This window comes from Denticeps clupeoides, chromosome 13 (assembly GCF_900700375.1).
Source record: "Denticeps clupeoides chromosome 13, fDenClu1.1, whole genome shotgun sequence".
Taxonomy (NCBI): domain Eukaryota; kingdom Metazoa; phylum Chordata; class Actinopteri; order Clupeiformes; family Denticipitidae; genus Denticeps; species Denticeps clupeoides.
Genome location: NC_041719.1, coordinates 16,443,962 through 16,466,181, shown reverse-complemented (window position 1 = coordinate 16,466,181; position 22,220 = coordinate 16,443,962). Strand labels below are relative to the sequence as shown.

Genomic DNA, 22,220 nt, shown 5'->3' with positions numbered 1-22,220 from the left:
TTTTTTTATGATTTTCCTCAGCAACAAGTGACTTTGTTCTCTGTGCATAGTGCTTGTGTATATGCATTTACAGCTCTGGTTTCTGTCCCTTTTCTGATTTTCTGTGATTAGTTATTCACAGTCATTTATAAATGAGTGATAAATTATGCAGTTTTCCCCTGGGTTTTAATAAATGTTGACCATTTCTTGACCAAATTTCTGTTTTGAAACACAATTAACTATTTTCTGTGATCATGAGAATATGTTTTCACTGTCAATTCAAATTAAACTCTCCCAAATAGTCCACATTCTTTTGATTGGTTAATTTCTGCCATGATCTTTTCATTATTTCAATCCAATTGGTGATTGTCTTATGGAAAGTGAACTGTTACCCCGGTTCTGCAGTTGTTGTTCAGATGCTGTCCTCTGCTGGTGGATCAGGTTTGTTACATTTCTTTCAGTCACCGGCCTGAGAACAAGTTAATGCCTAAAGAACATCTCTTAAACCTAATAATTTGAGTGGATGTTCCTCTATCATTTAGAAACATCTTTGGAATATCTGCCATAATTTAAGATTAAAACAAACATGCCAAAATTGGAATATTGTAATAAAGGTCATTTGTTTACTTTCAGTTCAATTCAAAACATTAAATATTAATATATGCTATAATCATTACACATAGAAAGATATTTCTCAAGCATTTATTTTTGCTTTATCAACAAACCCAAAGGATTTGGGTTTGTTAATTTTAATATATATATATTTTTTATATCTATCATAATTACTTAAATGTATTCACATGCACTTGACAGTCAGGCAATAATTAAAGGTGTGTGTGTGAGTTTCAGTTCTCAGGAGAGTGTGCATATGTTCAGGGTAGAAGTGGTGTGGTGTAGAAGATCCCAGGAGGCCTCGAGGTAAAAGATGTCCCACATCCTGGTCGACCCAGCTCTGATGCTGCAGCACGTCCTCCTGGATCACAGTATGAGGGGACAGTGTGAGGGTCTCAGGGTGATGCTGCAGGCTTTATGGACACTCCAACAGTGCGCTATATTATCAGGTAAAATATAAGCTGCACTATCACCAGCTTTAGAACACTGACAAATATGTAGAATTTGCATAATTTGTTTGTAGACATTTAAGTGGCACGTGAAGGTTTACCTTTTTAATTCTGAAAGCAAACAAACTTTTTCACAATATTCAAACTTATGAAATGCACCTGTAGACAACACTTATCTCTTTTGCACCATCACTGTACTACAGTATGCGTTGAAAGAAATATAATGACACGTAAGGTTGATTTAACTGGCAACATTAGCACTTTATTTTGTTACAGCTAGCTCAGATGCATGCAGGAAAACCAGTTCCTGCTTAAATTTCTGATCACATCCTGGTCGACCCCCACAACCCCTGAGACTTTAAGAGCAATCTGCACATACGTGGACTCAGGTCACGACTCAAGCCGCTTCGGACACAGAGCTCCGCAGTCCACTCCCCATTCCCCCGGCAGATGGTAAAGAAAAGATGACATTTGGGGGGAGATCAATAGCTGATGATGAGGAAAAGGTCTAGGTCTTGGGTGTGCATGTGTAACGTCCTTCAGTCCATTTTACGGCATGGCATCACAGCAAAGTCACAGACGTCATACTGCAAATGTTCAGCATTGGTTGTGGCACATACACACTGACTCATACACACAGAAATTCACCATGAGGAAATGGCTTTTCTGCATTTCCATTATGCTCCACACACTTTGACATCTTCATGTTGCACAGAATTGGCTGATCTTTATTGCTCATTTCCCACACCTCAAAGTGTATGTTGTATTGTGATATTTGTACACCCTGAATGACGTATGTCTTTTTGGGGACTGCACTTGTCACCAGTATGGGAGACAATTACACGACAAAAAAAGGTGAGGTTAAAATGACTTTTTTTTTTTTTGTTGTGTTGCATTTGTTGCCCTTTCCCTTTGTTAAACAGTTATTAAAGGAACGTGTTCTCATAGCATAATTCCGTAACAACACTGAAAAGTGTAGCTGCCATTTTAAGGCAAACCAGACATAGTGCAAAGATGTATAAAGTCTCCCATCAACTGTAAAGTTATTACTGCTGTTTATCTGTTGTAAATAGATGGAATGGTTGGAAAAATGGTTGCTGTAATAGGTTGAAGCGAAAAGCTCTCAAATTCCCTTAAATGACCCTATAATTGCTTATGCTCTGCTTGATCAGCAAATGGTACACGTATGAATTGTTTCTGCAGTGGGTAAAGTAGATCATGCAGTAAAATGTGATGAATCGGCTTGTATAAATGAAAAACTGAAGTTGCTGAACTTATGCAAGAATGCATCTATTTTTAAGACAAGGAAGAGGATCTCTAGCTAAAGTGTTTTCTAGCTAAATGTGATGTTGTCATGTGAGGGAACATCAAAATGTTCAGTATGTGGTTCAGGTTCTACTTCACAGCTCAGACATTAAAGAAAAACAACAACAACTCAGAAATCAAGGTGCCACATGACACAGCCAAAGACCTGGATAGAAAAAGCAATAGATTATGATCATAAAACCAATTCCTCCGTAATTACTTGTGTAAATACTTGCTCTGCACATGGAAAAATTCTCATCAGCCCAACTCTGACCCTTGGAAATTTTGTTCCTGAGTTTTTTGGACTGAATCTTACATAAATGATCACACATGAGCCTTTAACATTAAAACAGTTAAAAAGAAAAAAGAAAAAAATGTACCACTCCTGGTTAGAACATTTAAAAAGAACAATCATAGGCAGGGATGGAGTTGTGGGGAACCGAACAATCAAATCCTGGGAAAGGTCAGGTCATTGAGGGACCACTTCCTTTATGGATGCCATAGCAGCATGGATACGGACATGCAGTCGGTTCTCAAAGTCATAGCCCGTGTAGTTCTCCTGTGTGATCAAGACACTTGGTTAATAAGAACCAGACCAATCTGATAATGACAATCTGTATACAGTACAGGCCAAAGGTTTGGACACACCTTCTCATTCAATGTGTTTTCAGGTCTCCAATTTTAAGTACATAACTCCACATGTGTTCATTCATAGTTTTGATGCCTTCAGTGAGAATCTACCAATGTCACCAATCTACCATGAAAATAAAGAAAACACATTGAATGAGAAGGTGTCCTGTGTGTCCTTGGCCTGTGTATTTATATATAAATATAATTCATATATACATGTGTGTGTGTATGTATGTAGGTATATATAATTATTTTTTTCTTATAAGAACTATTATGGATAGTATCTGCCAGGTTAATGTGTTAATTTTACCTTTGCTTGAAGAAGTAATGACCTGCCTTTTCCCACCGTCTAAATGGTAATAATAAAAAAGGAGAATTGTGCATCTATCAATGGGTGTATATAATAAAAAATAGTATCTTTCCTTGTAATTCAACACATGAATGTAAGAAAACAAGCAATTCTTTGGTACACTTGAACATTTTACCTCGGGTCTTGCCAGTAGCACACATCCCAGTTCATAGCAGGCAAATGGCTGCACATAGGAGTTGGTTTGTCGACCCAACTCATCTTTGGCAGCCAACTGGAAAGACTGTGAAATACAAGAGTTAGTTGACCTGTTTGAAGATGTCAAAAGACATGGTGAAGATGGTGTGAGGTGCATGTACCTGGACTGCATCTTTTATGTTTCCAAGACACTTCTGAATGGAGCCAAGGAGCAGGTTTTTCAGTCCATGGCAAGATGGGTCGTCCAAGGCTCGCAGCACTGAAACAAATACAGAGATTATTAAGGCTTTTTAAAAAATATATATTTCGGTTTCTTTTACAGTTGTTTGTAAATCTGTATGCAATTCAGATGCCCGTACCCACGACATGTTAAATAATTCTACTGACCTTGGCCCATAACCTGGAGTTTGGAGGGGGAGCAGTTTGGCAACGCCTTCCACAGGTACAGCACCTCAACAACTCCCAGGATGCAAAGCTCTTGAGTGGGAAAAATCTTCCTTAGCCGTTCAGCCTGAACACAAACAGATATGGGAACAGGTATTTTGCACACATATTTTCAGAGTTTGCATGTGTGTGACCTAAAGTTTAATGGACAGAACCCACCTTCCTGAGTGCAAACTGTTCAATCTGATTGTTTCTCCGCTTGAACAGTTTCTGCACATCTCTAAAAACAGCCCTGGCACCCTCAAGATCACCAGAGGCTCCCTGACAAACTAATTTTTTGAGAGGGTAATATGAGACATACATGCAAGAAAGTGTAATACTTTTATATAGCATGACATACCATTAACAAAGCCTACACATTTATCGTAAATGATCATATCAAGACGAGTGCAGAGAGTCACCTCCGGTCAAGTAGGCATAGTAGCACTGTGACCATCGGGATTCATTCTTCAATCTTTCAAATGACTTGTGGGCGTCCTCGAAGTTCAGCTCGATCATGCTGCACCACCCTGAACATTTCAGTTAGAAAACATGACAGTATTGGAACATGAAGTATTCGTGATTTGACAAACTGTATTGGTGGGTCTAATGAGAGTCTAACATCTACAGTCTTCCAAAATAATATATTTAATACAATTAACATTACAATTAATTAAATATACATGTGTACACATATTGTGTACACAGAGTATGCTACCCACTAGGCTACTACCACCCTGTGTATTGCTATTATATTTCTGTTGTACAGTGCATAAATGATCATTTATTGCATAAATTTGCATAAATTTATCAGCATAAATTAGTACATCCCACTACATTTATCAGCAAACCTTTAGTTCCCTTTCAGAATCAACATTTTCTATGAGATACCATACTACAAAATTGATTGCAAAAAAGATTTGTTAATTTGCACACACAAAAAAGTGATTTTCCTAACAAATCCATTCAAGCCCATGTTGCAGAAATGAGTACACCCCAATTATAGCCTTAGGAGAAAAGCTGCACTTAAACACTACAAAATTCAACCACAGGTGAGTCTAATGATTCATTTAAGAGGTGTCCAGCATACAGGTGACTATAAAAGGACATTCCTTAACAAAACAACCCCTTCCCATTTCATGCTGTCAGCAATGGCTCCACATGGATGAGAAATGTCACAAAATCTGAGAAAGGAAATCATTTCTTCACACAAAAAAAAAAAAAATCGGCCTTCAAGTTCACTGCAGTTAATTGTAGAAAGCCAAACTGGAGTGGCCGTTTCCTGTGACACCATACGGTGCACACTGCAGAGGAATGGCATGCATGGGTATCGTCCTAAAGCCCCTGCACAAAAAAAGCATGCCTTGGCTTTGCTAGGGCCCATGCTGAAAGAGATGAAGACTAGTGGGACTCTATACTCTGGAGTGATGAGACAAAGATCACTGTTTTTGGAACTAAACTGTATGGCATCGTAAAGGTGAGCATTTCAAAGAGAAATGCATGGTGCCTACAGTGAAACATGGTTGTGGTGGTGTCCTTATGTGGGGTTGCATGAGTGCTGCTACAGCTCTATACTGAAGGAGAACATGCTGAGAACTTGGTTGTCATGCACTTTTCCAACACTAAAGCTACTGTTTCATTTCTGAAGACCAGGGTGAAGGTGATTGAATGGCCAAGTATGTCTCCTGATCTGAACCCAATCGAACACCTGTGGTGAATTCTGAAGTGAAGAGCATCACTCTCCATCCAGCATCCAGGCTGTAAAAGAGGTTATTCTTGAAGAATGGAAAAAGAAAGATGTTGCAATATGTCACCAACTTGTTCGTTCCATGCCTAGAAGACATGGTGCTGAAAATCATGGTGGTCATACAAAATACTAGATGATGTAGTTTTTTCAGTCTTGCAGGCTGTATTCATTTTTGCTTCAACCAATTTTAATGAAACTGAAGATTTTGTGATCTAAGTTATGTTATTAACCTTAATTTCATGTTATGGAGTTAAACAAATCTTGAATAAAACCCAGCATTGTGAAATCTCTGGAAATTGTTCTTTTGTTCATTGAGCATTGCTTAAATTCAAACTTAAAGGGGGTGCACTCATTTATGCTGAGCACTAAATGTTAAATTGTGTCTTTTAGCGTGTGCATTCCAGTCTCCTACCAATCTCATAGAGGCACACATGCTGGATCTCTCTTTGGTCTGATACCAGCTCCAGAGCATGGTGGAAGGATGCCAGAGCGCTGTTAATCTGGCACTGAGAAAGAGTAGTCAGCCAAGTTTGATACAGTTTCAGCAACAATCCACTCACATTATTAATATATTGAGTTCAGTATGAGGATAGAAAGATGTTAATGGACATGATTGTCCACGTCTTTTTTTGCTGTATATTTTTTTATACAAATTGGTGTATCCACTACAGTCCCTGACAAAAGTCTTGTCGCTTATCTATTCTGTAGAAACACCTACTATTAACCTGACTTTTAATTAATGAATTGGTATTAGGAATAGCTAAAACCCTACCATATGTTTAATGCATTGAAATGAACAAATTTACTGCAAATACAAAAATATGTCAGCAAATTAAGTAGTGGTGCTGTGAGATCCAAATGTAATATCTTGTATGATTTCCATGAGCTTGAAGGACTGCATCCATGCGGTTTGGGAAGGATTCATACACTTTTTTGAAGTCATCAGGAATAACAAAGAAATCAGTCTTGCATGCATCCCAGAGTTCCTCAATATTCTTTGGTTTCATCTTCCATGCTTTCATCCTACCCCACACATGCTCAATGATGTTCATGTCTGGTGACTGGGCTGGCCAATCCTGGAGCATCTTGATCTTCTTCGCCTTGAGGTACTTTGATGTGGAGATGGAAGTATATGATGGAGCACCATCCTGCTGCAAAATTTGGCCTCTTTTATGGTTGGTAATATAAAAGGTACCTAAGATTTCTTGGTATTTCAGACAATTGCTGTTGCCATCCACCCTGCAGCTCTCTCACACACCCCCATACTGGATGTAACGCCAGACCATGATTTTTCCACCACCAAACTTTAGTGTTTTCTCTGTGAATCTCGGATCCATGCGGGCTCCAGTAGATCTCCTGCATTATTTACGCCGACTGTGGTGCAATTCAACAGAAGATTCATCTGAAAAATCCACCTTCTGCCACTTTTCCAGCATCCATCCTTTTAGCAGGGTGTGGGTCTTGGCAAATGCCGCACCGTTTTTCAATTGTCTTTTAGTGCTGGCTTCTGGTCACTGATTCGACCATGGAGGCCATTTCGAGACAGAATCCAACAAACTGTTCTGGTTGACACAGGGACTTCAGGTGACCAGGTCTCGTGGAGCTCTGCTGCAGTGGAAAATAACGATCCTCTCGAGCAGTTGTCTTGCGGGGTCTGCCTGACCTGAACTTGTCAAAAACATCTCCAGTCTGTTCAAGTCTGTTATTTATCTTCTGTAATTGACACTGAGACACATTGAAGGTGTCTGCCACATCAGCAGTGGATCTGGTCTTCAGCGTCTTGATAATCAACACTTTAGTCGCAGGGTGAAGCTTAGGCATGTTTGCAGAGGTCTAGTTGCAGGTGATGTGAAGGTCTAGTGTACTGTGGTACTTTTTATACACAACTGACACCTAATTGATCCATTAGTAGTCACAGGTGAAGCTCATATGACAAGGCGCCAACACTTATGTCTGTGCAAAAATTGACTCGATGGGCTTTACCAAGCTTTGAATATTAGAATCCTTTTTGACAGTTTCATTTTGCACTGAAACATTATTACAAAAGCTGTTGGGAATAAAATTAGCCATTTCTTGTAATCTTAGAAATATATTTCAGCGGCACTTGAGATCAATTTGTACACAAGCGACAAGACGTTTGTTCAGGGACTATAAAGACATTGGTGCATTCGTGGCCTCAGTGACTTTATCTGCAGTGGACTCACAAACCTCTAGCCTCTGCACACGTCCCCTGAAGAAGATGAACAGAGAGGAGTTGGGGTACACCACCGACTTCTTCTGCAGTATGGCCTTTGCCTCCTGCAGGCCAGCCAGACAGTCAGAGCCATCAAGAGCAAAGAAGGGCTGCACTACCGTGTGGTACCACAGGAGGGCCAGCCTGAGCATGGGTAGAGAAGAACCAGGAGACAAATCCAGTTAGGTCGGCAGTGAGTTCATCCAGTTTTTTCATTGTTCATTCTCTGAGACAATATGACACTTCACACCAATCAAATCCATCGCAGCACCATATTCACTTTTTTTTTCTATTGGCTCCTGGATTTGTGTTGTTTGTGTGTCCCAATATAATACATTTTAACTCATTCATATTTATCATTGGGGGCGTTAAAATTAATCGTATAATCATATTATGCTTACAGCACCTCAGTTTTGCCACGCCTGGGTAAATGTCAGTAACCGCTCGTACATGAGACAGGGACCAAACAATTATCTAATACAAAATGAAATAATAAAGGGACCACAGGAGCTTGGACCAGTCTGCTCGGCTCCTCTGCTTGGTGGAGAGTCGATCTGCGTCAGGACCGGGGCAGACGACTAACCCCGCCCACAGTGCAGTGCTGTGTGATTTTAAAGAACATCTACCAGTATATTCGACTGTTCCAATAGCTTTTCTGCTCATTGTAGCAAATGAAAGTGTCCACACTGGTGTACGAGGCCTTAACTCTTGTATTTGAAGTAATCACGCATTGCGTTTATGGTCGTAATCGAATGAGAGCAGTGAAGGTTCACACCTCTATGTGTCATCCCAACAGAATTCACCCAACATATGACGGTTGTCTAAATTTCTTGTAGGTCTAAATTTAAACCCTGGAAATGATCTGTAGCTGACCACTTTCATGTGAATGAAAATGACACCGGCCTTTTACCTGAGGCCTGTAGCTGACTTTGCAGATTCTGTGATTTGTGAAAGACTGGAAATCCTTGAAGCAACCAAAATACTGAGCTATGCAAACTGACATGATTTTAACATCATCATACACAACTCTTTCACAGGCTGGCAGTTTGCTCAGCGGCGGTTTTCCAGTCGGATGAGCAGGCTGCGTCCAGCCCCTGTTCCTGGATCATCTGGGCAGCCGCGAACTGCCCCAAGCCAGCCATCCCCTCATAAATTGCAAGAAAGCAAAGGATCCGCATTACAGCAGTTCACAGTGCCATGTCACATTATTAGAATTTATGAAAAACACGGAGGGAAAAAAAAATTAAAAATTAGTATTATCACGGCATGGAAAAGTATCCCAGTGAACCGTGAGCCAGACTTCAGTAAACAAGGTTCCAGTTTAACCTGAACAGCTGGCACAGGAACAGTTTCTTTCCCCTCGCCGTCACCCTCCTGTACAGCTGAACTTCATATACACTTCTGGAATTATTTCTCTAATCTTTGTATTCTCTGTGTATAAGATATTAGACTATATTGAATATTGTTGTTGTTGTTTTATACTGTTGTGCTTGAGAAAAAATGTCTTTGGCCAATAAACTCGACTCTGTTTCTGATTCTGATGTGCCACAGCACGAGCCAAAAACATTACACATCATGTAATATGAGTTCTTACGTTGCTAATGGAGCCTTCATGTCTTTGCTTTCACTGGCATATGCCAATGAGGCCAATCCTTGTTGACGGTCACCTGGGAAGCCCAGCAGGTTGACAATCTTGAGAAGATGCGGTGGCACCATGGAGATGCAGAGGTGGAAGAGGCCATATCCAAAGCTGACAGAGCCCTTGAGTCGGCCAAGAACCTCGGTGGTGACTCCACCGTTCTCAGGCTCCAGCGTGTTGTGGTTGGCCTGGTCAGATGAGACTGGCTCCTGGTGGGTGAAGGACCTTCTCAAACAGGTTTCTTGTAGTTGGCTGATGTCGCTGTAGCACTTGTTATACATCTTCCAGGCCTTGCGGAGGATCCAGCCTCCTTTGATGTATGCTGTATAACAGAGGCAGGAAGGGAAAATCTCAGCTATATACACACACACACACACACACACGCACACACACACACACACATATATATATATATATAAACAGATAGATATAGATATATATTTCATCATATACAACATACATTACATCATATACAGAGTTGTCTGCTGGATTTTCACTCAAATTATCCTGCAATCTCCAAGACAACCCAAAGACGACATGATCTAACAGCTGACATAAAACTCATAAATTTTATGAATGCACATATTCGCAGCAATCTGGAGCCCATGCCATGCCAGACTCTTACTAAGAACGGCTGTGACGTCTGCACGACAGGCGTTAAAACCCCCCCCCCTGAAGGGACCAATCAAGGTCGCAGCGTTTAGGCGGAAACTCTGACCTGAAAGTTCCTGCTTCACAAAGCAGAGAACAGCAAGGTAAACCTGGCAATCTGCCACTATGATCTGCCTCTGCAGACGATCAACCACAGTGACCCCCGAGCTCTGGCTGTCCATCTGAAGGAAGAAGAACATTTGTCATTTTAAGAGCCATCAAGATGCTTTATAGAAGGTCTTTTTTTGGTAGTTCTTTGAAATGATTTGGCTTTACTTGATATGAACGAGTAAACCTACTTAAATTAAGCACAGCATCGTTTCTGCAAGTCCACTACACCTCCCTCATACTCACAGTCTTCTTTATCTTGTTGCGGATGGTCTCAATGACACCCATGTCACTCTCGCAAAGCTTCTCTGTTGTCTTCAGGTCGTCAGATGCTGTCTGCATTTTCTCTTCCTCAAAAGTCATCATAGCATTCTGCAGTCACACAGCACACGGGAATTCTCACAATCACCATGACTGCAGAAACTAACGTTAAATTTGAACAAAAGTTAAAATTCACAATCAGTGGAAAGTTCAAAATGACAACAATTTTGGGAATCAGGCTGATGGTGCTTATAGCAAGATACAGTGGCACGTTGGGACAGCGGTGGCCTAGCGGTTAAGGAAACGGTCCCGTAATCAGAAAGTTGCCGGTTCTAATCCCGATCCGCCAAGGTGCCACTGAGCAAAGTACCGTCCCCACACACTGCTCCCCGGGCGCCTGTCATGTCTGCTCACCAAGGGTGATGGTTAAATACAGAGGACACATTTCGTTGTGTCACTGTGTGCTGTGCTGCAGTGTATCACAATCACTTCACTTTCTCTTTCGTATGGACTGGTGAGTGTATGTCACAGAGTTTTCTCTCAGAGGCTCCTTTTCAGTTTCCGTTTTTTTTTTAACTGATGTTGAGATTGTGATGTGCAACGCAACACGTAGTGAAACTGATGTGTTTTCAATCTACCTTAGTTATGCTACATTACCCAAAACACACGTTTACGATCAGATTCACGCTGCCTGGCAACCTGAGCGTGCAGACCCCTGCGTCGTGACCCTGCGTTTGGCTTCTCTACATCTTATGGCAAAAATGACATCATCCATCGCTTTACATCGCACGCACTCTGACATGAACAGATGTGACAGAGGCCTGTGCTCTCTCTCTCTCTCTCTCTCTCTCCAACTCATCCATTTAGTGGCCACGGTTGCACAATTCATGACAACTGTGAAACTCATCAAGACGGCTGCCGAGGATCGGCACACTGTAAAAATATATATTTATTGATGACATCACTATGATCAATCATCATGACAGAAAACCGAATAACAAAAAAAAAAGAGAGAGAGAGAGAGAGAGAACAATCGTTTTCAGTGCAAACGACGCATCAGAGTCGGCACGTCAACTTTTTCTGCGTGTGATTCTTCACCTCGTCATGCTTCTGGGAAATGTTATTAGCTTGTATTAATAAACTGTACACGCAGAGGTGGCATGAAGTCAGAAACTCACCAGAAAGCTGACGAAGCTGGCTCCAAAGCTCATCAGCGGGCTGTGTGCTCTGTGGACAACAGATGCATATAATAATAAAACCGCTTTGCTCTTTGAAATAGTAAAAAAAAAATGTGCACCTCCTATGCAAAAAGATAAAGTACCTCGATTGATCAAATTATATAGTACAAATAGATAATGGAAGGCCAATTAGATATCGCGATTGAAACGTTTTGGGTGGATGGATGGATGGATGGATGGATGGATGGATGGATGAAAGAAAAAAAAAGACGATAAACGTGGAATTTGGCGCAGAATTGGGCAGGGAACGAACTGGCAGCAGTCGATCCGAGCCGGGCCTGCAGGGCCTTTACCTGTATTTCCTGAAGAGCTCGTCGCTCTCCCTGAATCCGTTGTTCAGCAGCATGCTGATGCCCTGCAGGGCGAGCTCCGCGTCGTCTATCTGCTCCGCTTCCTCCTCAACCTGCTGCTGCTGCTGCTGCTGCTGCTCCGGACCCGCCATTGTCTGGCCGCTTTGAACCAGGGAGGAGGCGATTTGGTTCTGACGTGACGGATAAGCGATCGCAATATGTGGCCTCGCGGGTCCCAAAACGCTTCCGTTCCCGGCGGATTGCGTGGGAGCGTCAAACCACGAACGACGAGCTGTGGTCCTCCTCCCTCGGATGCCGGATGGCGGCGCGTATATCCGTCCAGCCACACTGCGACCGCGCGGTTACATAACCGGAGCCACCCAGCACCGACCGCCGCGCCGCGCCGAGCCGAGCGACTCTGCGCCCGGTTCCATCAGCCGCCCTCCCCCCGAGCCAGCGCGACGGCGGCCGCCACCTTCCGCCCGGCGGCGCGCAGCGGCGTCCAGCCAATCAGCGGCGGCCTGCGCCTCGCCAGCATCATAAGCGGCTCGGTTTATTTACAGATTGCATATATCACGTAAAATATTAGATGGTGTTTTTTTTTTTTTCTCATTACAGTAGTTAAAAAATATTAGTTTGTCCTTTTAAATTTATGCTCATGAGTAATTTTTCTTTCTAATTTACTATGATGCTTCTGACAGCAGGTTTGTTTGGTTGATTCACATTATGGCAATGCAATAAATATTAGGTGGGACAGATGAGTTACAAAGTGTTCCCTTTTTTTCAGTGCAGATTCAGGGACGATGCACATCTTTATTCCAGGAGTGCTGCCAGCAATCAGCTGGTTTCCCCGTACTTGAATTAAAACTGAATTTATACGTTATTGTACCCTTAAGTTTAATGAGCGTACACTGAATAGGTAGTGGAACGTCCTGCTGGAGCCGCACCCTCAAATAAACAAAACGTGTGTGTACGTGTGTCAAGGAGGGAGGAAAAAGACCTGCACTTCCCACACCACCACTCACAAGATCAAACCACAAATAATGGCGGCCCTTCCATATGCTTCCTTCAAAATTCCCTTTTTTCTTCTGTACTGCAAAAATAATAATGACAATAAACTGCACGTTACTCAAATTTTATTCAAAGTACTGATAAGCCAATGGGATTTGCTTTTAAATGACTGTTCTCGTCGCCGGACTGTACTCTCAGGATCTCAAGCTGCCTGAAGTGTCTGTGAAATCAGGCTTCAGTGTGACCGCGGCAGCCTGTAAAACCTGTTCCTCGTGTGTTATAGTGTATGTGTTGTTACATTTTAATAGTGTTTTTTTCAGCAGGAACACATCAATTGAGACACATTTTGGCTAATCATGTAATAGTTATAACAATTCATGAATTTTGCATAATTTCCACACCAGTCAGAACCTGTCAATCACCACTCATTCCGATAACAGGAAAAGTATAGAGCAACCGTGGTGACCATCTTTATCTTTACAATGTTAATGTGAAGCCATCAAAATGAAAGAACAAACACCGAGTGCGCAGCGCTTTATTTAAATAAATAAAAACATCACACAACGGGATAAAGAGCGTAGCTGGCAATTCCACAGGTGTTGCTTCCATTACGGACCATCCTCATATAGCCTCCCTCTCCCCAACCAGTACCCCAGCTGGGGACACAAATAAACAGAATAAACATGCAAACCTATACATCTTCCACCGTAAGAGAGAGATCACACTTACCTGTTTTTGATTATCCAGTAGTCCCGCCCTCCTTCAGAACCATAACCAACTAGCAGGACAGCATGGCTGAGGTTGTTTGGGTCACACATCGGCTCCTCGTAGATCCCTGTCATTGTACGTTGAAAACATTATTTCTGCAGCCTGTTAATTTACAACAAGCCGGTCTCACTTTACGTTTATAGTAGACTGTGACTGTGCAAAGATATTTGAAGTATATAACGTAATCAAGAGTACAATGAAGTTGCTTTGGAATTTACCCGAGCTGTAGAACAAGAAACTGGAATGGTCAGCATCCACAGCAACTGTGATCGGGCCAATGGTAGCCACAGCATCAGCCAAAGCCTGCTCATCTCCAGCTGGGATGAACCTATAGTCATTAATCCTGGCGACAATCTGACTGCTGTCATAGAAGCAGGGCTGGGTGTCCTAAGGAAGTGAAAAGGAATCGAAATGTCTTTAGACATGCCAGTCATTTCTGTAGTGCCATTTTGCAGTAATGGGACATACCACTGATGTATAGGGATAAGTGTCAGAGGACTGCAGCCCATTGTTCACCACATAATCATAAGCGTTAGCCATCCAGGCACCGTTGCAGCCGTATGTGCCATAAGATTTGGAGCAGTCCAGCAGATTCTGCTCACTCAGAGGTACCAGCTGGCCTGTCCTCTTGAACATTTGTCCTTCTATGGCCCCTGTGGTGCTGAAGGCCCAGCATGAACCACAGTAACCCTGTCACGGTGAAGTGGACAGAAAAAAAGACGAAATGAAAGTGAATAGAAAACTAAATGTAAAACTGCTCAGAAGTACATGTATGCCATTATTAGTCTCTGTATAATGAATAATTTTGAAAGCATACCTGGTCCTTAACCTCTGTAACATAGCCCATGGACCTGTAGTCAATGGTAACCAGTCCTAAGCGCCTGGCGTTGAATCTGAGTTTACGAGCAGATGCACTTTTGCCTCTTCTCTTGGTCTGACCGTTTATCATAGCCCCCTGCAATCTTCTGTACTCATGTGGTTTCTGAAATTGGACCAATGTGTATATTTACTCTCACGTAAAGAGGACTCAAATGTCCATATAGCACCTCTGACAAGAAAGAGAGAGAAGTAACTCACCCAGTCTCCATATTTGTTCATGGCCATTGTGAAGCTACTGAAGCCTCTGGCAAAATTCTGATTGTTCTCGCTTATCATTCTCATGTTTCCACCCCAAATGGTCATTCTTTCATCGTCATCCTTCTTCATTCAAGGAAAGATCCACACGGAAAACGCTCAGGCAATGTTAAAACTACAGCAACATGCTCTGTGTGTGTGGGTGTATGTACCTGCTCATCATATGATACACCATTGCTCTTCTTCCACATTGTCCACTCAGAAGGAACCTCCTCATCCGACTCTGCCGCCAAACAGAGTGGGTCCCATAAGAGCAGGTTCACCAACAGAGCTCTGGCCACAGCTGTAACCCAGGACACCTGATGCAGGGCTGATCAGAAAGTCAATGTTAGCAACACTTACCAAATGCACATAGTTAATGAACTAGATCACGTTGCACAAATAAAATGCATAACCAATAAAGAATAAACGTAACGTAGCCATGACATTAATCAAACAATTAGATCAAAGCCTCACCCATCTTCCCAGCAGCAAAGACCTGAAGTGTGGCAGGTCAGCCGCACCTCTTTTATATACTCACTAATGAAGGGTCTGCCATGACAGGCGAGTCACAATGTCACCTCAACATAATTACAAAACAGATTCTTGGTAAAGGTGAACTATGTATATTCAGGGTGAATTATGTATTGTTACGTTTTGGCCATCCAACTCTAATTCCAGTTGTAACCATTGGTGCAACATTTAATATTACGAATAATATATGAACCATCAGAACTATGAACCAACCGGTCCCTAGAAATGGTCTTCTCTTTTCACCGCACTATATACTTTTCTGCCCTAATTGCACATTTCAATTTTTCTACACTAAACACCTATGGTTAGGGCATGACAACATCTTGTTAATGTGCAGGCTACAACAGCACATCTCTGGTAAGTATAGTCCAATATAGACCAAAACATGTTATTAGACGCGATGAGCTCGGGACGACCTACAGTGTGACCTTTGTTGCTTGACAGCTATTTTGATACTGTGAAGGTGAGCGGTACTGATTGAAGGTAATGATTCACATAATCAATTAGCTGCACAGTGCTGAACTTTAAACACCCAAAGCTAAAGGTTTCAACATATTTCTTTGCAGAATAAAAAAAATGAAATCTGACTTGATGGAATAATAACAATGGTGTAGTGACCAAAAAAAAAGACACAAATAAATAAATATTCGGCAAGATGTGCGCACTAATACATAAAGTTTTGTGAAATGCACGAAGAAAAAGGTTAAAGGTTCGAAGCGCATTCTAAGGAGAAAGGCGGCGTGTGGCAGCGGGGCTGCAGGGACCATACTATGGCAAGCCAACGGAACCAATGAACTCTACTCTCACCACGCGATTTTAAAGTAGTGGTTCAAGTAAACGACGCCGTTCAAACAGCCACGACGCCGTTTCTCTCGGCGTTTTAGCACTATGTTTGAACGGCGTTTACTCGCTACAAAATCGCGGCGGGAAAGTGGCGTGCGTTGGCACGCACGGCTTGCCATACTGTCGTGGCCAGCAGGCGCGCTGCCTGCCGCGGTGTCGCCCTGCTGTCCATATCGGGTCACTTGCTGTGGTAAACAAGCCCGAGGGGTCGTACGCGGGGGAAGGAAACGTGGACGTGGAGGGTGGAGGGTGGAGAGAGGGGGTTGACGGAAGGCGGACGTCACTGCGGCAGCTGGCGGGTCTTGCCGCGCCCGGCTGTGATTTGGCGTTTTCCGGCGTGGGGCGTAGAGATGCGTCGCGAATAAAACACGCGTGGACGGGATGTCGTTTAAGGTGAGAGGCCGCACGCTCCTGGCTGTGGCGTGCATGGTGCAGCGCATTGGGAGACTGATGCAGACGGTATTATGCATAGGATCAAAAATGCTCTCTGTCGCTTATTTTCAGAAGATATATATTAACCTGTTCGTCCTGGACATGAATATTAGCTGAGTCAGAGTTCTGATGAACCCTGACAACGCATCCAGATCTGGTGAAGAGGGTATTTTGTATCATTTACACCTTTGCATGAAGCATCTGTGATGGTGATTAAGCAATTTCCTTCGGGGTTAATAAAGTTTTCTGATTCTGATTGACACGCGTCAGGAGAATTGCAGTAGTTCTGGCGTCACATCTGCCGTGCCTCACCTGTGCATGCGTGCAAGTGACCGCAGCGGTCTGTGTTCTGCAGAAGGAAACGCCCTTGGCCAATGCTGTGTTTTGGGCAGCGCGGAAAGGGAACCTGGCCCTGCTTCAGCTACTCCTGAACAGTGGACGCGTGGATGCGGACTGCAAAGACAGTGTACGGATTAACCCTGTGCAAGCCTCGCGCTTGTGATGGGAGAGCGAGAGGATCCAGAAACTTACGTTTGGGTGCCAGTAGCCTAGTGGGTGATCAAGTGGGGCAGTGGTGGCCCAGCGGGTAAGCAAGCGACCACGTAATCAGAAGGTGGCCGGGTTGAGTCCTGATCCGCCATGGTGCCAGTGAGGTGCCACTGAGCAAGGTACCGTCCCCACACACTGCTCCAGAGGGACTGTCCCCACAGGGACTGTCTTTAAATCAGTGACTGTAAACCACTCTGGATAAGAGCGTCTCCTAAATGTAATGCAATGTCAGCTCAACGGAATTCAGGAATAGCAGAGGTTGAGTGTGGATGTGTGTATTATATACACTACCATTTAGAATTTAGGGTCATTTACAAATGTTCTTGAAAAAAAAACAGGACAAAAGGAATAATTGACCATCATTTGAAATAATTTAGTAGTTGATCCCTCATCTACTGAATATACTGCTCTAGATACTGGTCTAGTGTGAATTTGGCTAGTTTCATTGCTTTGTTAATCACCCAAGATGTTTGCAGCACTATACTAAGATAATTTAAAAAAATTCTAATAATAAATTGTGCTTTTAAAGTGACAGATTTGGGTTAACTAACACAGAATTCCTCTGGAACTCAAGACAAACTTTTGCATTAACAGACATTTACAACATGGACAAGTTTTCACCCATCTGATGACAGACCAAACAATAGTTTCTCATAAAAAAAAAAAAAATAGGACAAATCGTAATGACCCCAAACTTTTGAACGACAATGAAGGTTATAGATTAGAAAGATTTATCTCATATCTCAACTGTGTTTATATGAAATAAAATTATGTAATATATGAAAAGTGAAGTGATTGTCATTGTGAAACACTGCAGCAGCACACGGTGACACAATAAAATGTGTCCTCTGCTTTTAACCATCACCCATGGTGAGCAGTGGGCAGACATGACAGGCGCCCGGGGAGAAGTGTGTGGGGACGGTGCTTTGCTCAGTGGCACCTTGGCGGATCGGGACTCAAACCGGCAACCTACTGCAGGAAGCGAGTCCGCTTCCTTACCCGCTAGGCCACCACTTCCCTATATATGACTTAAAAGGTCACATATATGACATAACATTATTTTATTAAGCATCTCCTATTACCCATTAAAATTGTGGAACTACTACTGCTATGACTATTTAATGCTGTTGTTTACCACCGCCAGTATGGTACCACAGCGCTGATGGTGGCATCATACAGTGGCCATCATGAGTGTGCCAGGGAGCTCGTCATGCAGGGGGCCAATGTCAACCTGCAAAGGGAGGTACGTGCGCCAAGTCCTAAGCCTCACCGCTGTGCTCGGTTTTTTGTGTTTGTTTAGAAGGTGGTGCACTAATGCATCAGTACACCGCGCCCGGAGCCATCAGTTCCAGTACAGTACCAGTCACTTCCTGTGCAAAGCAGGAATTGCTGCATTATTCATGTGGACCACATCGTGTCTGATGAACTGCTGTACAATAGCTTGTTCAAATAGTTACCGGTCAAAAATAAGTCAGAGGAGGAGTGGATCAGGGAATTTTCTTCTTTTTTTTTTTTTGCAGACAGGATCCACTGCTCTGTTTTTAGCTGCTCAGCAGGGTTACAATGACATAGTCAAGATGCTGTTTGAGTTTGGAGCCTCGACTGAGTTTCGGACAAAGGTAGTGTGTTTGTGCATGTTATTTCTAATATTGACTGTCATTCACTGTCACTACACCAAGTGAGGATATTAAGAACACACAGCAGCTATTAACAATCATCTCGCGTCTCCTGGCGTACCACTAGAGGGAGCAAAACATGATCAGTTTTTCAAAGATAAAATATAATACAATTTTATCATTTTAATTCTAGATTAGAACTTGGCTGAGTAAAAATGCTTAGGTACATTCTTGACTGAAGTTTGTTGTTTGGAAGGAGGGCGGCACGGCCCTTTCCGCTGCCTGTCAGCACGGCCACTCCAGAGTAGTTGAGACGCTGCTAAAAAACGGCGCCAGCGTCCACGATCAGTTAAATGTGAGTACTTTCTACAGCCTAAATATTCTCAGAAGCCCTGACTCTTTTAAAGCATCATCACCCCAGCCTCCCCTTCTGCCCGTTTTTCTGTCATTGTGTGTCAGGATGGAGCAACTCCACTTTTTCTGGCTTCCCAGGAAGGTCATTTAACAGTTGCACGGCAGTTGTTGACATCTGGAGCCAAAGTAAATCAGCAACGTCAGGTAATCCCAAGACCAGAATTACGCTTGTATTTCGACTGACTGATGAAGTCCTTGTGGAGGCCACGCCATGGCGCACATTATTGAGTTAGTCTGACGCCAGGAATGACAAGCACAGCGGAGAGCGACGGTAACAGTGACCTTCCCTTCTGAACTTTGCTGCCTATCACGTTTACTTTTATGGCATTTGGCACACGTCCTTGTCCAGAGCGACTTACAATGTGCCTTCAGGTCACCGTCAGTTCTAGTTCATTAGGACCCCAACTATCAGTCCCTTGCGATCTAAATTTGTGAAAAAAACTTTAGTGAAACAGAAAAGAGTTGCCAGTAGGGCCCTGACATTGAACTTGAGTTCAGATGTTGGAGCAGTACAACCCTTACAACCATAAGCCCGGTGAATAATGGCCTAGCAGCAGCAACAGCAATAGTTAACCCCGACTTTGGTTCAGAAAACTTGCAAACTGTTGTGCACAATCCTCCACAAAAACACAATACTCATCGGAAATTGTTGAGGGTAAATGAGAAGCATTCCAGTCGCACATTTCGGTAACACAGAAGTAAAACTGATTACATTAGATTGCCACAAAATGTAGAAAGTGCTGCGATAAGTTAAAGTTGCGGTGATTCGCCAAAAGTGCAAAACGTGCTGATTGGCTGAATTTGCGGTAATTGTTGCGATCGCAACATCGTAAACTCCTGGAGGTACCGACCTATGAACACAAAATATGCACCCTGTTGTAAGTGAAAGGTGACAGTGAAGTGATATTCATTGTGATACACAGCACAGCACACGGTGACACGGTGAAATGTGTCCTCTGTATTTAACCATCACCCTTGGTGAGCAGTGGGCGGCCATGACAGGCGCCCGGGGAGCAGCGTGTGGGGACGGTGCTTTTGCTCAGTGGCACCTTGGCGGATCAGGATTCCAACCTTCTGATTACGGGGCCGCTTCCTTAACCGCTGGGCCACTACTGCCCCGTCTAGTTTTCTTACACAAATCAGATGGTAAAGAATTAGTTTAAGTATTGTGTATTGTCTCACCTCAGACTTTCCCGCATGCATTACTGCAGGATGGCGCTTCCCCCTTGTGGATGGCAGCACAGATGGGGCACAGTGAGGTGGTGAGGGTTCTGCTGCTGCGTGGTGCCGATCGTGATGCTGACAGACAGGTACCGCACACCTTCTTACCTGCTGCAGCGCCGTACAGCAACTGCACCACCAGCAACCAGGTTCTTTATCAACTGGACCATTATCAAAAGGACCATTAATAATGCACCAGTGGACATCTATTTATACACAAATTTTACTAGAATTCCCTGGTTAACTACGGCACTCCTTCTTTTTAATGCTATACGAATTATCCACAGTTATTTTTAATATCAGTTGTAAAGCTATTGAATAATTTTGGTATGTATGAATATGTTCATGAGGTAAAGTTTGACTTCTCATGTCTCTCCATGTTGGTGTGAAGGATGGCTCTACTGCTCTCTTCAAAGCGGCATTTAAGGGACACAATGCTGTGATTGAGGAGCTGCTGAAATTCTCTCCGGCTTTAGGCCTTTTAAAGGTTGCAATGTTTCACTGCATGATTTATATTTGGAACTGAGTGACAATATAAGAAGGACTAAGAACATTTCCAACTCTCTTCCACACCATGCAGAACGGCTCTACAGCCCTCCATGCCGCAGTGATGGGCGGGAACATTAAAACGGTGGCGCTTTTGCTGAGTGCGAATGCTGATCCTTCTTTACCCAACAAGGTAGAGTTCGGCTGTCTCTGGGAGACTGGCAGACAGAGATCCTCAGAGATCTGTGGCATTGGTCCATTTCGAGGTTCAGTGGGATAGAAGGCAGTCAGATGTCACTGTTAATACTGCTTTCTTCTTACACTGTGCCCTACAGAATAACGATCTCCCTGCTGATCTAACGAAGAATGAATGCATCCTTAGGATTCTACGACCTAATCTCTCTAATGGAAGTTGATGACTATTGGACTCTGGACATCTTGCACTGTAAAGAAAATATTGTAGTCCCTGCCACTGAAATCTGGAATTTTCCAGAGGCATTTAAGAAAAAGAACAAAAACAAGAGATCCTGTGGTGCTTGCTTACACATGTGGCGTTATGAATACGTGCAAGGAAAGGTTTCTCAGCTAAATTCTGCACCGAGCTACATTTTATTTTTCACCATATCATCCTTTCAACTGTACTTTGACACGCATTGAAAAAATATGTAATATAGTTTACATGAGATACATTAAGCATTATGCATTTATTTCAATAGAAACGCACATAGTATGAGCCAATAAACTGAGAGACCCTGCCTCTGTAAAAAAAAAATATTGACGGTCTTGTGGGACAGTTTGGGATTTTCATAGCTGTCTGATCCTCAAAGCCTCATTACATGATCATAATCATCATTCAGCGCCATATTTGGAGAGAGTTGTTTCTGTTTTTTCTCTTGGAATTTGCCACCTTTGCTCATATTTTCATGTTGGATGCTGTTAAATATATAGATATTTTGCTAATTGAGTTCTGATTTCAGGAAAACTTTACATTTGTGGAAATGTGGAATAAAAATGTTTTTGACTTATACCTACACATCCTTACTTTCTGTCTCGAATTGAAACCATTAAGGAAAGACGAATATGACATACATCATATGATTAGATAGATTATTACCCAGGAGTCTTCTGGATAATTCATCCTGGATTTTTCATTATGCTTTTTT

General features: G+C 42.7%; 3 protein-coding genes across 4 annotated transcripts; 1 reads left to right on the top strand and 2 right to left on the bottom strand.

Annotated features, from left to right (window-relative positions):
• Window positions 1-1,276: 1,276 nt before the first annotated feature.
• ttc39c (tetratricopeptide repeat domain 39C) lies at window positions 1,277-12,539 on the bottom strand. Its single transcript, XM_029001818.1, has 14 exons — window positions 12,074-12,539; window positions 11,721-11,769; window positions 10,528-10,653; window positions 10,241-10,355; window positions 9,478-9,844; window positions 7,859-8,027; window positions 6,063-6,156; window positions 4,326-4,433; window positions 4,084-4,193; window positions 3,868-3,991; window positions 3,642-3,739; window positions 3,461-3,565; window positions 3,286-3,324; window positions 1,277-2,904 (listed from the first exon to the last, which is right to left on the bottom strand). The coding sequence occupies exons 1-14, from the start codon at window positions 12,220-12,222 to the stop codon at window positions 2,815-2,817; spliced, it is 1,743 nt and encodes a 580-aa protein (XP_028857651.1). The 5' UTR covers window positions 12,223-12,539; the 3' UTR covers window positions 1,277-2,814.
• A 1,061-nt stretch (window positions 12,540-13,600) lies between these two features.
• Window positions 13,601-15,493, bottom strand: cts12 (cathepsin 12). The gene is made up of 8 exons (XM_029000039.1): window positions 15,440-15,493; window positions 15,136-15,293; window positions 14,927-15,049; window positions 14,667-14,831; window positions 14,318-14,539; window positions 14,068-14,236; window positions 13,811-13,916; window positions 13,601-13,737 (listed from the first exon to the last, which is right to left on the bottom strand). Exons 1-8 carry the CDS (start codon window positions 15,441-15,443, stop codon window positions 13,638-13,640), a joined length of 1,047 nt encoding a protein of 348 aa, XP_028855872.1. The 5' UTR covers window positions 15,444-15,493; the 3' UTR covers window positions 13,601-13,637.
• A 1,063-nt stretch (window positions 15,494-16,556) lies between these two features.
• On the top strand, window positions 16,557-22,084 carry ankrd29 (ankyrin repeat domain 29). Of its 2 annotated transcripts, none has more exons than XM_028999799.1 (10): window positions 16,557-16,732; window positions 17,127-17,237; window positions 18,465-18,563; window positions 18,841-18,939; window positions 19,193-19,291; window positions 19,396-19,494; window positions 20,562-20,660; window positions 20,963-21,058; window positions 21,152-21,250; window positions 21,393-22,084. In XM_028999799.1, exons 1-10 carry the CDS (start codon window positions 16,721-16,723, stop codon window positions 21,471-21,473), a joined length of 894 nt encoding a protein of 297 aa, XP_028855632.1. In that variant the 5' UTR covers window positions 16,557-16,720; the 3' UTR covers window positions 21,474-22,084. The 2 variants fall into 2 exon arrangements, with proteins under 2 accessions (XP_028855632.1, XP_028855633.1); XM_028999800.1 differs by having other exon boundaries at window positions 16,714-16,732; window positions 17,127-17,357.
• Window positions 22,085-22,220: the final 136 nt, after the last annotated feature.

Coding starts and splice junctions, on each gene's coding strand:
- ankrd29 (XM_028999799.1), top strand. Junction 18,564..18,840: donor ATGTCAACCTGCAAAGGGAG/GTACGTGCGCCA, acceptor TTTTTTTTGCAG/ACAGGATCCACTGCTCTGTT. Junction 20,661..20,962: donor ATCGTGATGCTGACAGACAG/GTACCGCACACC, acceptor GTTGGTGTGAAG/GATGGCTCTACTGCTCTCTT.
- ttc39c (XM_029001818.1), bottom strand. CDS start 12,222: ATGGCGGGTCCGGAGCAGCAGCAGCAGCAGCAGCAGCAGGTTGAGGAG. Junction 8,028..9,477: donor ATGAAGGCTCCATTAGCAAC/GTAAGAACTCAT, acceptor ACCCATGCTCAG/GCTGGCCCTCCTGTGGTACC. Junction 3,566..3,641: donor ACATAAAAGATGCAGTCCAG/GTACATGCACCT, acceptor TGTATTTCACAG/TCTTTCCAGTTGGCTGCCAA.
- cts12 (XM_029000039.1), bottom strand. Junction 14,832..14,926: donor TGAACAAATATGGAGACTGG/GTGAGTTACTTC, acceptor GTCCAATTTCAG/AAACCACATGAGTACAGAAG. Junction 13,738..13,810: donor TACTGGATAATCAAAAACAG/GTAAGTGTGATC, acceptor TTGTGTCCCCAG/CTGGGGTACTGGTTGGGGAG.